This window comes from Nothobranchius furzeri, chromosome 12 (genome assembly GCF_043380555.1).
Source record: "Nothobranchius furzeri strain GRZ-AD chromosome 12, NfurGRZ-RIMD1, whole genome shotgun sequence".
In the NCBI taxonomy this organism is placed as follows: Eukaryota; Metazoa; Chordata; class Actinopteri; order Cyprinodontiformes; family Nothobranchiidae; genus Nothobranchius; species Nothobranchius furzeri.
This window is the reverse complement of record NC_091752.1, coordinates 2,733,875-2,749,516: the sequence shown is the minus strand read 5'-3', so window position 1 is coordinate 2,749,516 and position 15,642 is coordinate 2,733,875. Positions and strand designations below refer to the sequence as shown.

General features: G+C 46.4%; 1 protein-coding gene across 5 annotated transcripts in view; it reads left to right on the top strand.

The window, feature by feature from the left end:
- The window catches only part of LOC107375418 (spectrin beta chain, non-erythrocytic 1), a 45,747-nt gene that overhangs the window by 16,086 nt on the left and 14,019 nt on the right, over window positions 1–15,642 (top strand). For 4 of the 5 annotated variants that reach the window (XM_070542146.1, XM_015943936.3, XM_070542148.1 and 1 more), the window contains 8 exons: window positions 9,544–9,689; window positions 9,790–9,871; window positions 10,488–10,637; window positions 10,798–10,947; window positions 12,771–13,027; window positions 13,861–13,990; window positions 14,136–14,330; window positions 15,155–15,307. In XM_070542146.1, the coding sequence (XP_070398247.1) occupies window positions 9,544–9,689; window positions 9,790–9,871; window positions 10,488–10,637; window positions 10,798–10,947; window positions 12,771–13,027; window positions 13,861–13,990; window positions 14,136–14,330; window positions 15,155–15,307 (1,263 nt within the window). The remainder of the gene's footprint in view (window positions 1–9,543; window positions 9,690–9,789; window positions 9,872–10,487; window positions 10,638–10,797; window positions 10,948–12,770; window positions 13,028–13,860; window positions 13,991–14,135; window positions 14,331–15,154; window positions 15,308–15,642) is intronic. The other variant, XM_070542145.1, reaches the window with a different exon arrangement.

The following is a 15,642-nucleotide window of genomic DNA, read 5'->3' as shown; positions in this document are numbered from 1 at the left end:
GTCACGTTTAACAAACAAGCTGGAGCTAGCCACGCCCACCCATCCCCCGCTCAGGCTGCTATAAACTTAGAAGCTCGGATACTCGGGAGGGGCTCAGTTTATAGCTACTGCACCTGCACCTATATATCACCTCTAAAATGGTAAGTGGTCTGTATTTGTATAGCGCCTTTCTAGGGTTCTACAACCCCCCAAAATGCTTCACAACACAATCAGTCATTCACCCATTCACACGCTGATGGGGATGTGCTACGATGTAGCCACAGCTGCCCTGGGACACACTGGCAAGGCTGCCAAACACTGGCGCCACCAGTCCCTCCGACCACCACCAGCAGGCAATTTTGGTTAAGTGCCTTGCCCAAGGACAGAACAGCAGCATTCTCTGGCCGGTGCCAGGATCGAACCTGCAACCTACCAATTACTGGACAACCCATTCTACCTTCTGAGCTACTGCTGTCCCATAAAGAATGTCTCAAGATAAAAATCACGAGAACAAAATAACTACAAGTAAAAAATAAATAAAAATTCATAAAATTGGAGGAAGTAAAAATTGAAATTCAAAAAATGGGAAAAGAAAAAGAAAGATAACACACAGCAGCTGGCCACGCCCACCTCTCCTCCACTCAGGCTGTTATGAGCCGAGAAGCCCCGATATGCGGGAGGGGCTCAGAGTAGCCCCGCTGCTCTTCCAGCAGCAGCTCTCTTATACATATGAGAGGTGGTCCTATTCTACTTTCTTTGTTTGTGACATCACAAACAGGGAATTTTTGAAACAGTCTGTTTTAGGTGCATTTTTCCTCAAATCGAACCCTGAGAAAAAAAAAGGGTGTTTTTTCTTCGCGTTTGGAGTGTTTATAGAGGCAGTAGAGACCCACATGGCAAAGCAAAAGGACGCAAAAGGTGAGTTTTGCATAAAATGTCCCCTTTGCCTTGTTTTTGGTTTTCTTCTCCGTAACCTCAAAAGAACTCTATATTCCTCTTTAGGCATCACAGGAAGAGCTCTTCGGGGTATAGTTTATCCTGGCTCAGGACTCACACATGCTTCCATTGAAAATATCAAGTTATGCCCGTACAGAGTGGTTGAACGGTGGGCCAGGGTAATTAAATATTTCATTTTATTGCATAATAGAAAAGATATTGGCCTATAAATGTATTAATTAATGATTACTAAATAAACAAATATCCTGTGGTTCACTTTTGGCTAACTGAATAATCAGTAAAGCATGCGGACCATTTGTCATTCTGTAGGCAGCTGACCCTTTAATAATAATAATAATAATAATACATTTTATTTCAAAGCGCCTTTCAGGACACCCAAGGTCACTTTACACAAAACACGTAATAAAATACAATAAAACAATAATAAAACCCAAAGAAGAAAAAACAGAGAGAAACATTTCAATAAAATCAGAGGTTGTAGGCAGATTTAAACATATGTGTTTTGAGTTTTGATTGGAAAAGGGTAAAACTGTCGATGTTCCTGATGTCTGGGGGAAGTGAGTTCCAGAGTCGAGGAGCAGAGCGGCTGAAAGCTCTGCTCCCCATGGTAGCGAGACGGGCAGAAGGAACCGCAAGATGGATGGAAGAAGAAGATCTGAGTGAACGGGACGGGGTGTGAATACTTATAAGGTCTGAGATATATGGAGGAGAGAGGTTGTGGATTGCTTTGAATGTATGGAGGAGAATTTTGAAGATGGGCCTGAATTTAACTGGGAGCCAGTGGAGCTGCTGGAGAACCGGCGTGATGTGGTGAAAGGAAGGGGTTCTGGTGATAATACGGGCTGCTGAATTCTGGACCAGTTGCAGTTTATGAAGGAGTTTGTTGGGGAGACCATAAAGAAGTGAATTGCAATAGTCGAGACGGGAGGTGACGAGGCTGTGGACGAGAATGGCGGCAGTGTGAGGGGTCAGTGAGGGACGAAGACGGTTTATGGAACGTAGATGGAAGTATGCTGACCGAATTAAGTTATTAATGTGAGCCTGAAAAGAAAGGGAGCTGTCGAGAATGACACCCAGACTCTTGACATGAGGTGAGGGGGAGACTGTGGCACTGTCAATAGTTAAAGAAAAGCTGTCAGATGTTGAGAGGGTGGAGTTAGTGCCAACTAGAAGAAGTTCAGTTTTATTGCCGTTGAGTTTGAGGAAATTAGAGGTGAACCATGATTTGATTTCAGAGAGGCAGAGTGTAAGGGAGGATGGTGGGAGAGTTGAGTTGGGCTTACTGGAAATGTAGAGCTGGGTGTCATCTGCAAAGCAGTGAAACTGGATATTGAATTTGCGGAAGATTTTGCCGATAGGGAGGAGATATACTATGAAGAGGAGGGGCCCCAGGACAGAGCCCTGGGGCACACCTGACTTGACTGGGGAGGGTTCTGAGGTAAAGGATTTTAACTGGATGAACTGAGTGCGGCCAGTAAGGTAAGATTGAAACCAGCGGAGGGGGGTGTGAGTGATGCCTAAGGAATAGAGTCTATTAAGGAGGATGGGATGAGAAATGGTGTCAAAGGCCGCACTCAGATCGAGGAGAATAAGAATAGAGATTAAACCAGAATCAGCAGCAATGAGTAGGTCGTTAGTGATCTTGATGAGAGCTGTTTCTGTGCTGTGGTGGGGACGGAAGCCAGACTGAAACTGTTCATAAAGGTTATTGCGGGTGAGATGTGAATGGAGCTGAGATGCAACAGTTTTCTCAAGGACTTTGGAAATGAAGGGAAGATGGGAAATGGGACGGAGGTTATTGAAATCATTGGGATCTAAACCAGGTTTTTTTAGAATAGGGCTGACTGAAGCGGATTTGAATAGGGATGGGACCGTACCAGAGGATAGTGAGGAATGAATAATGGCTGTTATAAAAGGGAGCAGAGAAGAAAGGCAGGATTTAACTAAAACAGTTGGAATAGGGTCCAGTTGACAGGTGGAAGGTTTGGATTTGGTGATGTAATCTAATATTTCTGAGGGATGGGGAAGTTCAAAGGAGGAGAACGGAATGGTGGGTTCAAATAAATCAGGAGAGGGAGGGGAGGAATGAGGTAAAGAGAGATGGATTCTATTGACCTTCTCATTAAAAAACTGAAGGAGAGAGTTACAGGTTTCTGAAGAGTAAAGATGGATGGGTAAGGAGTCGGGAGGCTGAAAAATGCTGTTCATGATGGAAAATAATGTTTTAGTGTTGCTGGAGTTGGACGAGATGAGACCGGAGTAATACTGAGATTTGGCATGGGAGATGGAGTCCTTGTAGAGAGAAATCTGAGCAGAATATAAGTCTTTATGGATGGTGAGACCGGTTTTCTTGTAGAGTCTTTCAAGCCTCCGGTTGGTAGCTTTCAAGGAGCGAAGGGCAGGGGTGAACCATGGAGCAGACCGAGTAAAATATACAGAGCGGGATTTGATGGGAGCAAATGAATTAAGGATAGAAACCAGACCGTTATTGTACTGAATGACAAGATCATCGGGAGTAGAGGACAAGTTAGGGGTCAAGGTGGCAAAACTGGAGGACAGGGAGGCTAGATCAATGTCCTTAATATTACGAAAAGAAATGATACGTGGTGACTTGATGATGGAGAGACGGAGGGGAACAGAAAAGGAGATGAGGAAGTGGTCCGTGAAAGGGAGCGGGTCAGCTGTACAGTTGGAGGGGGTCAGGCCGGAGCAGCAGATTAAATCCAGGGTGTGACCTTTAATGTGAGTGGGAAAATTGGCATATTGATGAAAACTGAGGCTGTCCAAAGATGAGGAGAAGTCTTTGCTGAGGGGGAGGGCCATATTGTCCATATGAATATTAAAATCACCAAGTAAAATTACATTTGGGGAAAGGGCGGACAGATGGGATAAAAGAGCAGAGAGTTCATTTAAAAACTCAGGGCTGAACTTGGGGGGACGATAAACAGTGACAATTATTGTGGGGGTCGGGCCGGAGAGTTGACAGGCGAGGCATTCCAGAGTGGTGAGAGGAGGAAGGTTTACGGGAAGGACCTTCCAAGTCTCGCGATACAGTATCGCGAGACCACCGCCGCGGCCCGACCCACGGGGTTTGGAGAGGTAAACAAATCCGGGAGGAGTACAGTCATTGAGTTGTGAGAAATCGCTGGGTTGTTGCCATGTTTCGTTCAGACAAAGAAAGTCTAGCTTATGGTCACTGATGGTATCTTGGAGGAGATGTCCTTTACCAGAGAGGGAGCGAATGTTGAGAAGACCAAAATTAGCAGTGCGGAAGTCCCTGGCGACAGGAGCATTAGTCCGACTAGCCAGCCGGGCTAACACGCTGGAGTCGGCAGCTCGGCAGGTATTCCTGGGTAGCCGCCGGCTAGTCGTGGACCAGAAGGAGGGTATTCCTTTGGAGCCGTCGAGATGGAGGTTCCGCCGGGACCCCCGATGGATATACCGACGGCGAGGCTGGAAGGTGATGTCGGGGAAGAGGCACAGAGCTGGTGGTGGAGATCCGGAGTAGCGAAAGCGGAGGTTGAAGAGCTCCGCCGCCGAGTACTGGAGAAGGCCATCCACGGACAGAAGAATGAGCGACAGGATGATCCAGGCCAGTGCGAGGCACACAGAAATCCTGCTGGACCACATTATGGAGTGGAGCAGGGAGGTGGTGATGTGCAACCAGAACGCAAGCTGAGCAGGTAGGTGAAAATGAGTTTTCACCGACACAGGGATGTGACCAGGGTGAAAAAGAAGAAAAAAAAATACAAAAAGTTTGTTTGCCAGCGAGCAGCGGCAGCGAGACGCGCCAGCGTTCACTCAACCGGAACCGGAACTTTACTGAGCATGTGGTGCTTGTATAGTTCCTCCATTACTGCTCATAAACCTGAATGATTTTAGCTCATTTGGAAGGCAAAGTATCCAGAAAGTATGCGCCAGAGGTGTTACCAAGTCACTGCTTTGCAAGTTACAAGTAAATCACAAGTATTTCCAGTCAAGTCTTGAGTCAAGTCCAAGTCAAAGACAACCAAGTCCAAGTTGAGTCCAAAGTCAATGACGTGGAAGTCCAAGTAAAGTCCAAGTCCTTAACTTTAAAGTTTCAAGTCATAATCAAGTCATCTGCCCAACTTCAATTTAATGACAATGATAATAAATAAATTCTTGTATTAAAGCTTCATTTATTTGCTGAAACAAGCAGAAAGTGCAACTGAAACTGATTCTAAACAAAGTGCTGCTGCATCTAGCAGAACAAGATCAACCCCAGAACGAAGAATGATTTATGATTTTTGTCCATGTCGTGCCACTTTTGTGCTAAATTATCAAATATGCTCAAGTCATCATCAAGTCAACCGATGCAAGTCGATTGCAAGTCACTGAAGTTCGAGTCAAGTCGTAAGTCTTATAGATTTTATTAAGCCAAAATAAAGACTCGAGTCTGACTCAAGTCATGTGACTCGAGTCCACACCTCTGGTATGCACTATGTTAAAAACCATTGATGATGTGTATATTTAGCCTTTAAGTTAGCACCTTGTGTGGTTCTGTGAGCCCGCAGTGGCTATAAGACATTTCGGTCTCCTTGGCTTGGAGAAACTGTCCAATTATTTCAGAAGAGAAAATTTCATCATCTTACTTTGGTTCGGTTTTATTTCTCTGCTGGTGTTTCTGTCTCCTAGTGGCTCTGTGACGTCCGCACCTGTAACACCACTGAGACTGATTCTTCTTCTGTTCACGGATGCCGAGCTTGTTGGCATCGCTGTCCTGAGTTAAACTTTGTTGCACAAGGAGCTGAGAACTGCCTGGATGTGCAGTCTGTGGGATTTTTACGTGTTACTAGTTATGGAGAGGTTAAAAAAATGTCGCCAAACAAAATGTGGAGCCCAGTGGCCAAATGGTGCCAAGCACAACCAACAGTTAGAAGAGCAAGAGCAGTCATTTTTTATTTTTCTACCACCCATCCATCCATCCATTTTCATGCACTTATCCGGAGTCGGGTCGCGGGGCAGTAGCCTGAGGCCCTGTCCACACGTAGCCGGGGATCTGCCAAAACGTAGATATTTTTCTACGTTTTGGCCTGTCATCCACACGAAAACGGAGTTTTTTCACACGAAAACGGATCTTTTTAAAAACTCCGGCCAAAGTGAAGATCTGCGTTTTCTCCGTTTTGGGTGTCTGCGTGTGGACAGACAAAACCGGAGTTTTAAGGTCCGCAACGTCACTTTCCGCGACAAAAAAATGCTGACATCACGTGTGCGACCTGTGTTTATGCTAGCCGACAGCATGGATGCCCTCAGAGCTGCGCTCGCTTTATCAATTGTCCAAGCGCTTTTTGCTTGTTTGTTTTTGCAAGCGGAATTACTGCTCCTTGCGGAAGACCACAGATGAAGGACGAGGTTAAGAACGGGGGAAGTACTGCCGCCTACAGGTCTGGCATGTCCTTAACAACGTATTTATCCGGGTACGTGTGGACGGAGTATTTTTTAAAACGAGGTGGTGTGGATGCAAGTTTTTGGAGGGCCGGATATTCATTTAAAAAAAAACCCGGCTACGTGTGGACTAGGCCTAAGTTGACAGGCCCAGACTTCCCTCTCCCCAGCCACTTGGACCAGCTTTAGCAAGAATCTGATACGACACATATCACAAAACAGGAGTGACGATTTATTCAGATACTATAAGCCAGATATGTTCAACTAAATTTAATTAGAAAAATCAGGCGAGACACTTCCTAGACACATCCAGAATAAAGGTGGTAAAAACTGCTGCCACCTAGCAGAGGGAGTTTGAACTGCACAACACATAAAAAATATGACAAATGTTTCAATATGAATATTTAATTCACTGATTTTAAATATCAATTTCATATCGTAACAAGAAATATTGCAATAATTCTGTGTTTACATATTTTCTTACATCCCTTATTTGCACACTTCTCTAACTATTTTTCTTACTGTCTGCTGTGATAAAAGAACGCTGTAGAGGTCACAGTGCCCATGCAACAGCCTGTAATCTCTACATGGTAAATGGCCTGTATTTGATACAGCTCCTTCTAGAGTCCTGGAACCCCCCAAAGCACTTTACAACACAATCAGTCATTCACCCATTCACACCCTGGTGGGGATGAGCTACGATGTAGCTACAGCTGCCCTGGGGAGCACTTACAGAGGCCAGGCTGCCGAGCACAGGCGCCACCGGTCCCTCCAACCACCACCAGCGGGTTAAGTGTCTCACCCAAGGACACGACAGCGAAAAACTGAGTGGGGCTTGAACCTGCAACCTTCCGATTACTGGGAGAGCACTTAACTCCTGTGCCACTGTCAGCCCAACATCAGTACCTTTGTGTTAGCAGTAGTGCAGAATCTTGTTTCTAGGGGCTGGCGCGGCAGTCTTCTGTTACTTTGGCTAATTGCAGCCAGATGTTGGAGCTGGACACCAGATGGGCTTGGTGCTAAGTGATAGTTCTTAGCTGACATCACTTGATAGCAGAACATAAAGAGACACACAAAAGAGGGAAAATCAGCAGATAAAAGTTAGAAAAGACATATTGGAAAGTAAAACAAAAAGGGACATGACTGTTTGTTTTTTTTACATTGTAGTCAAGAAGATAAATAATCCTTTTTTAATTATTTAAATAGCATCAAATCCCAACAACTGTCATCTACTTATCAGTGCACTGAATTCTGTTCATTATGCCACTTAGTTCAAAGTTTTCTGTAGAAGGAACACAGCAGGTTGTATCGAGTCACTGACTTGTGTCAGAGACTTTACAGCAATCCTCATACTAAGCAAGCATGCAGCCAAATTCATGTATTTTTTCTTCCCTGCTGAAAACCCAGCCATCATTATGCTCCAGAAACATGCCTTCATTTGACAACCCTGCTGAGGGGCCTTTGGCTGCCCTTTAAAGCGATCACGTGGTAGTAAAAGTAGCTTAGTGGCTGTTGACGTCTCTAATATATGTATTCCTGCACACAGACAAGGTCCATAGCCAGGGTACTGACCTTACTAAAAACAGCTGCATAACCCTGGAAGAGCCAAAGAGGATAGGTATGGAAATCCCTGTCTAATGCTAAAAAAACACAGCTGCTTAAGTGAGCAGAGGAAATAAAATGGGGCTTTATTTCATGTATAGCAAAGTACCGTAGCATATGTTCAACTGCTGGTGTCTATGTGCCACCCATGACGGTTTTTAAAAGGATTCAACTTCTGGTGCCATATTTATTATTTCAGTTAACGATTTTTAACAGAAAACACACTTTAGTCCAGGGGTGTCAAACTCAAACTCACACGGGGCCGAAATAAAACTCTGGGACGGAGTCGAGGGCCGAACTTAATATTTTTTGAAAAAGTGACGGCAAATTTGCACATTTTTTTTATCGACATGTATGCAATTCTGAACCTTTTAATTTGGAAACGAACATATTTCTGCATCAACACTGAATGTGGAATAACCAAATTACACACGAGCAAGTCAGTTTTAAATAAAACACATCAGTGGTATTCATTACTTGTGGTAACATCAGCATTTTTAAAATCTACTCAGGATTTATGTTTTCTTGTTTATTCATTTTTCTTATTTTTTATTCTCCTTTTTTTCTCCTGTAATACGTGTCATCGCTGCTGTGACATCTAGCTTTCCCCACTGAGGAACAATAAAGGGATTTTCTATTCTATTCATCTATCTGCAGCCTTTCCACTTCCTGTTTACTGTAGGTTAAATCTTTTCTCACGGGCCAACAACAAAATAAAAATATCATTTTATCTTAAATGAAAATGCAACATCTCACCTGTTAACTTTCCTGTTTTGGAGCAGAAAAAGAGCATCAAACCAACATATTTAAAGCTCAGTTTGCTCCACTGGTTTACTGTGATGCTCACCTGTTCCAGCCAGATACCTGCATTATGGGGTTGATCTGAGCTGAGGAGGAGACTCCTGTTGTTTTGTTCATCTTCATCATAATAATGACAACATTAGATGACAACAGGTGCTCACATAGGTTTGTGCTGATGAACACGTCTGAGCAGCTTGACCACGTTGTTGTGTGTCGGGGAGGAAAAATAAAAACTACAGCAGCCACAGAGTCGTGCTGGTTTGAGCGTGTCGCTGCTCGCTGGAGTTACATCAGCTCTGTCTGGACGTTAGTTGGAAAACTTTCTCTTTCAGTCGTGAAAACGTTACTGAGCGGCTAGAATCTCCGTTTCTGGGCTTCAACGTCAGAAAATAGCTGAGTGAACTCGGCGCTGAGTGAGAGGAGTGTTTAGTTTGTCCGAGACAGCGGAGCTGCAGACACCGGCAGCAGGCGCTGGAAAAAACACAAAGGAGGGGGCGCTTTGGCTCCACGTTAACGCCGCAAAGCATCATGGGAGTTGTAGTCTTTACGGTAAAATCGGCCAGCTGGCCAGTTTTAATATATTTTTGATATTTATCTCGCGGACCACATAAAAATGCTCCGCGGGCCAGCCTATTGTCTGACACATGTGCTTTAGGGTATTCTTGATGAACTCAGCAAACCTTTAAAACTATATTTTAAATTCATGCAGCCCTGTCACAAACAGAAGAAGGGAAATATGTTTGTGTTGACAAAGTTTAGGACTTTTATTTTGATTTCTGGAGGATTTGATGTTTACAGGGTACTGCTGACTGTGAGATTGGAAGGCAAACTCAGAGCATCCAAGGCCAAGAGCAGCAACTGACGAACCACTCATTATCGCCAAAAAGAGATGGTTCATTCTGTGCAAATGATGCCATCAACGGACATCCACTGAAGGGAGAAAGGTGATTATTCAGGCTGAATTCACTATTTGTCTGCCATAGAATAAGTCATAATCCATAAGAAATGTGACAGAAATAACAAGTCGGTGGTTCCTTGTTGCAGAAAGCTGAAAGCAGAGCCCGAGCTTCCAACAGCTCCACGAGGCCACCAGCAGCTTCAGAAGTTCACTGTATCTGCTGACAAGGTGACCACAACTCTATCTGATATGAATATGTTATATGCATACACATATATTAACTGGAGAATGGCACAAGTGTAAAAACTAATTTACGTGAGTGGTTGGGAAGAGGAGCTCCTCTTGGATGATGTTTTGGCACCATTCTCTTTTCATGGCAATCCTTCTCCTGGACGTTCCAATAAGTTGCAAAGTAGATTCATCTGAAAAGATAATTCCCCCCAGTCCTAAGCAGTAAAACCCCCAGACCTCTTGCAGAATATCATTCTGTCCCTGGTGCTTTTTCTTGGACAGGGGTGGCCTTTAATGCTCTTCTTGAAGCTAGACCCAAAAATCTTGTCAAAGTGTGTGCAGAGGAACTTTTCTTTACAGAGGGACTTTGCACTTCATCACAATTCATCTGATCAGTTTTAATGACATTCTGATGTATTATATAAATATTAGGTTCTTAGGTGACCAGTATGTTGCAGATTCTCAGTATTTATTCCAGTCAGATTTAGTAACTAGAAGGAGAAAGTAGACATGTAGATGTTTCCTCTCAGTTTGGTGGATAAATTTAATGTATGGTGTTCTACCCTTTACTCATCTGTTGGTATTTCCTTCTTTGCCCTCACGTACTTCTCAGACTTTGTCCTGGCTCAAAGACAATGTCTCCATGGCAACACAGGTGTGCTCCATTGCCAACTTGGAAGGTTTGGAAGCAGCCAAGAGGCGTCAGCATGCTCTCGAACGGGAAATTCTCAACAACAGAGCCAGGATCGAGGTGGTCAAAAGGGTAAACCAAATCAAACATCCCTGACAGAAATTTTCCTGAAAAGGGGAATCTTTGCATGTCTTGTTTAAGTGTCGGTCCAAAAAAGGAGATTTTGCCAAGATTCACCAACATTTTACAATATGAAGTCTAGAAGTTCCTTGGTCTGAAACCTCTTCCACAGGAGGGCCATGGTCTGGTCCGTGCTCAGCACCCAGGCAGCGCCAAGATCGAGGAGTTTCTCAGCCAGTTGGAGGCCTTGTGGGAAGAGCTGAGAAGGAGGCACCAGAGGAATGCTGCATTCCTGCAGGCCTCAGAGAAGCTGGGCTTCAGGGTAATATTCATAAAGCATCTTTGACCAGATATCCACCCAGCTCAAACTGTTCTGAAGGAAATTCCTAGCTTTTGTGGACATGGACGTAATTTTTTGGGGGGGGGACAGGGGGGACATGTCCCCCCCCCACTTTTTCCAAAGTCAAGTTTTGACCCCTGCACTTTTTACCATCCAAAAACAATATTACGCTATATTAAATTGACACTGGTTGAGCTCTAGGACCAAGCAGAAAACAACTGTTTGTGTTGAAGCCTGTTTCCTATTAGAGCATACTGTAAAGATACCCCCCACCCCGTGTCCCCCCCACTTCCAAAGTGAAAATTACGTCCATGTTTGTGGATTATTCCGCATGAATTTATCACTTTTGTGTCTAGCCATAACCTGGAGTGTGTGTTCACAATTTTAGTCTGACAGTTATGAGTTTGAGTCAGAAATCCACGCTTTATGTCTCGTCTCGTCTTCCTCCGCTTATCCGGGTCCGGGTCGCGGGGGCAGCATCCCAACTAGGGAGCTCCAGGCCGTCCTCTCCCCGGCCTTGTCCACCAGCTCCTCCGGCAGGACCCCAAGGCGTTCCCGGACCAGATTGGAGATGTAACTTCTCCAACGTGTCCTGGGTCGACCCGGGGGCCTTCTGCCGGCAGGACATGCCCGAAACACCTCCCCAGGGAGGCGTCCAGGAGGCATCCTGACCAGATGCCCAAACCACCTCAACTGGCTCCTTTCGATCCGGAGGAGCAGCGGTTCTACTCCGAGTCCCTCCCGAATGTCCGAGCTCCTCACCCTATCTCTAAGGCTGAGCCCGGCCACCCTACGGAGGAAACTCATTTCGGCCGCTTGTATCCGCGATCTCGTTCTTTCGGTTATTACCCAAAGCTCATGACCATAGGTGAGGATTGGGACGTAGATCGACCGGTAAATCGAGAGCCTGGCTTTCTGGCTCAGCTCCCTCTTCCCCACGACAGATCGGCTCAGCGTCCGCATCACTGCAGATGCCGAACCAATCCGCCTGTCGATCTCCCGATCCCTCCTACCCTCACTCGTGAACAAGACCCCGAGATACTTAAACTCCTCCACTTGAGGTAGGACCTCTCCCCCGACCCGGAGGTGGCAAGCCACCCTATTCCGGTCTTCTCCTTGAACCGTCACCTTATCGTGGTGGAGGAGTTTGAGTGCCCTAATGATCCTAGGAGCTATGTTGCCTGGGGCACTTAGTGCCCCTGGTAGGGTCTCCCATGACAAATTGGTCTTAGGTGAAGGGTGAGACAAAGAACGGTTCGAAGGATCTTTCATGGCGGTGAAAACGAAGAGTCGGAGTACCCGGCCCGGAGGGTTACCGGGGTCCCACCCTGGAGCCAGGCCTGGGGTTGGGGCCCGTGAGCGAGTGCCTGGTGGCCGGGCTTTCGCCCATGGGGCCCGGCCGGGCCCAGCCCGAACCGGATACATGGGCTCGTCCAACTGTGGACCCACCACCCGCAGGAGGAACATGAAGGGTCCGGTGCAATGTGAATCGGGTGGCAGACCAAGGCGGGAGCCTTGGCGGTCCAATCCCCGGACAAGGAAACTAGTTTTTGGGACATGGAACGTCACCTCGCTGGCGGGGAAGGAGCCGGAGCTTGTGGCAGAGGTTGAGCGGTACCGGCTAGATATAGTCGGACTCACCTCGACACATTGCATTGGCTCTGGAACCCGAGACCTGGAGAGGGGATCCACGCTTTATGGTCACAGAAAAATAAAACAAGTTTCCATGTAATTTGATTATGCACAGAAAATCCATTTTAACGACTTACTGAACTGGACAAACTTCCTGTTTCTGTTTTGGACAGATTGTGAAAGTGCTCCAAGCCCTTGGCAGCCTAGAGGCCTGGCTGGAGTCTGTGGAGCTCTCCATGAAGGAGTCTGCTTTAGCCGGTGACCCCGAGACAATGAGCATGGCTGAGAGGGAGAGCTGCCTGCTGGAGAAGGAGGTGGCGGCACGCAGCCTGGAGCTCAGCGCTTTGAGGCAGGAGGTGGACCGCCTTCACTCCCACAGTCACCCACACACGCGAGGGCTGCCAGCGCGCATGGAGGAGGTGGAGCGAAAGTACGTTTTACCGACTCGGAGAGGGAAAGGTCACCATTAGCCATTTGTTGTTGTCAGGAAATAAAGTGTCACTGTTTCCGACAAGTCATGGTTTGAGTTTACCAAGTTTGCGATCCAATATGGCAGAGTTTACCCCATAAACCAAGAATATACAACCATCCATAGATTTCACGAGTTGCCTTTTTATCCAAGCTGGCATAAAGCCCTCTCTCTCCATGGTCCTAATACATTTTTAGTGTGTCAAGCAGCACTTAGCTAGGTCTACCCTGCAGACCTGAAACACCACGTGTCAGAGTCGCCCGTCACACGTTTTGGTGGACCTCTGGTTGGCTCCTGAAAAGCAGCTTGTTGCCACGGACCTTCAGTAAACCCTCCCGGTGCTGGCTGCTCTGCTGGACTCATGATGTCCATGAACAGAAATTCAGACTCTGTAAAGATCACAAAGCTGAGCGAAATGTAATAACAAAGACGAGGAAACGTCTCAGGTTAAGTGTTTCCAGGGTGGGGGAGTTTGAGGATGCGGTGAGCAGCTGATGATGTCATTATTTAATTCTCTGTGTTTGAGGCTCATTTATTCTGAAGAAAACCTACATTTTGTTGTTTTATATGTGAACTCTGCACACACGAGGCGCATTCATGCCCTACAGTAAATGACGTGTTTATGTGGCTCATGATATATGATAACATACGTGGTGCTGGAGCAACGCGGCAACAATCATCTCACAAGCTGCTGGTGGTGTCTGTCATGTGATACGAGTTATGTCAGGACGTGGAGGACAGTTAAGGTGCAGCTTTGAGCTAAATCAGGTCTCTCTGCTGTTTGTCTTTCACAGGTACCATCGTGTCCTCGGTGCTCTGACCCAGCAGAGCTCAGAGCTGCAGGACACACGCATGCTGACCGAATTCCTGGAGCGCGTGGAGCTGGAGGAGAGCCAGGAGTCGGGCCGATATAGCCATTGCCAGGTCTTAAACACACAGCCAGAGGCAGAAACGAAAGGATTAGCTTTAAGCTCCATGTAGATCGTTGCTTTGGTCACTCCTTTTCACGCACGTGTTCTGTTTCATCGTTTAGTTTGTGTGTTTTTCTGTCTCTTCCTTCAACAACCAGCCGATCCACAGTGACCTATCCTCAGCTCCTACTTTACTCGAGCTGCGGCGCAGTTGCGTCGGCGACGCCCTGATGGAGACGCTGGGGGACCCCGTGGAAGAGCTTCGAGAGGCTGTAGAGATGCTGAACGACACCGTGAGGGAAAGAGGTCGATCGCAAAGCCACAACCAGGCTGTTCAGGAGCTGCTGGCCAAGGTACAAGGATGGGAACGGGCGTGGCTTCGTGCACCCCTAGATCTTGTTGATTAGATCCGATTTTTGCAGCCACTCAATGTAGAATAGGTGTCGAGGGCACTTCCAGGAATCAAAATTACTTTAAAGATGAACAGTAAGATTAAAAATGTAGCAGCAAAATGAATTGTTTGACAGGAAATAATGGCACCAGTTTTGCTGAATCTTGGAAGTAACTTGGAAGTTCTTGCATGACCTCTTACACAGATCATCAGACTCCATCCCGTGATTCATTGTGTATTTTTCTAACAGATGGGGGTGAGTCTCAGCTACGCGCACAACAAAGTTCAGCTCAATAGCCGTAAAACTGACTGCGCCGTTGCCATTTGTCTCTTGTCGGTTATTTCCAACCGTTTTCCTGTAGATGGCAGGTGATGATGAATGGCAAGGCCGTTAAATGGCCTACAAGCCATGTTTGTGTGCTTTAACCAGCAACAGCTGAGGTCAGTAAAGTCTGTGCTTTTTATTTTGTGGTTTAAAAGTTAAAAAGTTTGGACGTGACGTTAAATGGTGGTGAAGTTCTTGGAATTATAATGGTAGCAAGCGTCTCTGTGTGCAGCAAACGGGCTTCAAAAGGCCCGCCGCTTTCACAGGACTCTTACTTTTGATTTGGTTTATTCTTGGTAGACACGTCCAAGTACCGCCGATGGCAGGAGAGGGACTCTGTGGCTCAATTTCCTACGAGAGCCACTTTACAATTAGCCTCTCGTGGGAAAACACATTTTGAACTCTAAAGTTGCCATGAGCTAACGATGGTCAAATCTCACGGCGACTTTGTGCCTCGCCAGCATGCCAGGCTCGCGGTTCGTGTGGAGGAGTGTTTGTGCAGCAGCAAGGGGCTGAGCCTGGACATCCTGGAGAAGGAGACGGACCTGGCCGTGCAGTGTGAGCCAGACCGATGTGGCCTGGGGGCTCTGCAGGAGAAGGAGGACCACCAGGAGGTGAGAGGAGGACGCTGCTTCTTATTGTCTTACGTTGTGTTCAGGTGTTGGGGTTGCACATAGGAGACAAGTTTATTACTCACATGAAATATTCATTAATCTTATGTGAATCACTCTTGTGTTAACCTCAAAGTGTGTGTGTGTGTGTGTGAGTTTAGATCTGGTAGGGTGTGTATGAGTGCCCAGAGGTTACAGGTTTGTGAGGATAGAGGTGGTAAAGTTCTGTGCGAATCGCACAAACAAAACAAACGCACATGCACACAGCCGTCTGGAGTCGATACGACTGAAGAGCAGAGATGACCTCATCTCCCAAACCGAAATAACTGTGGCGTCAG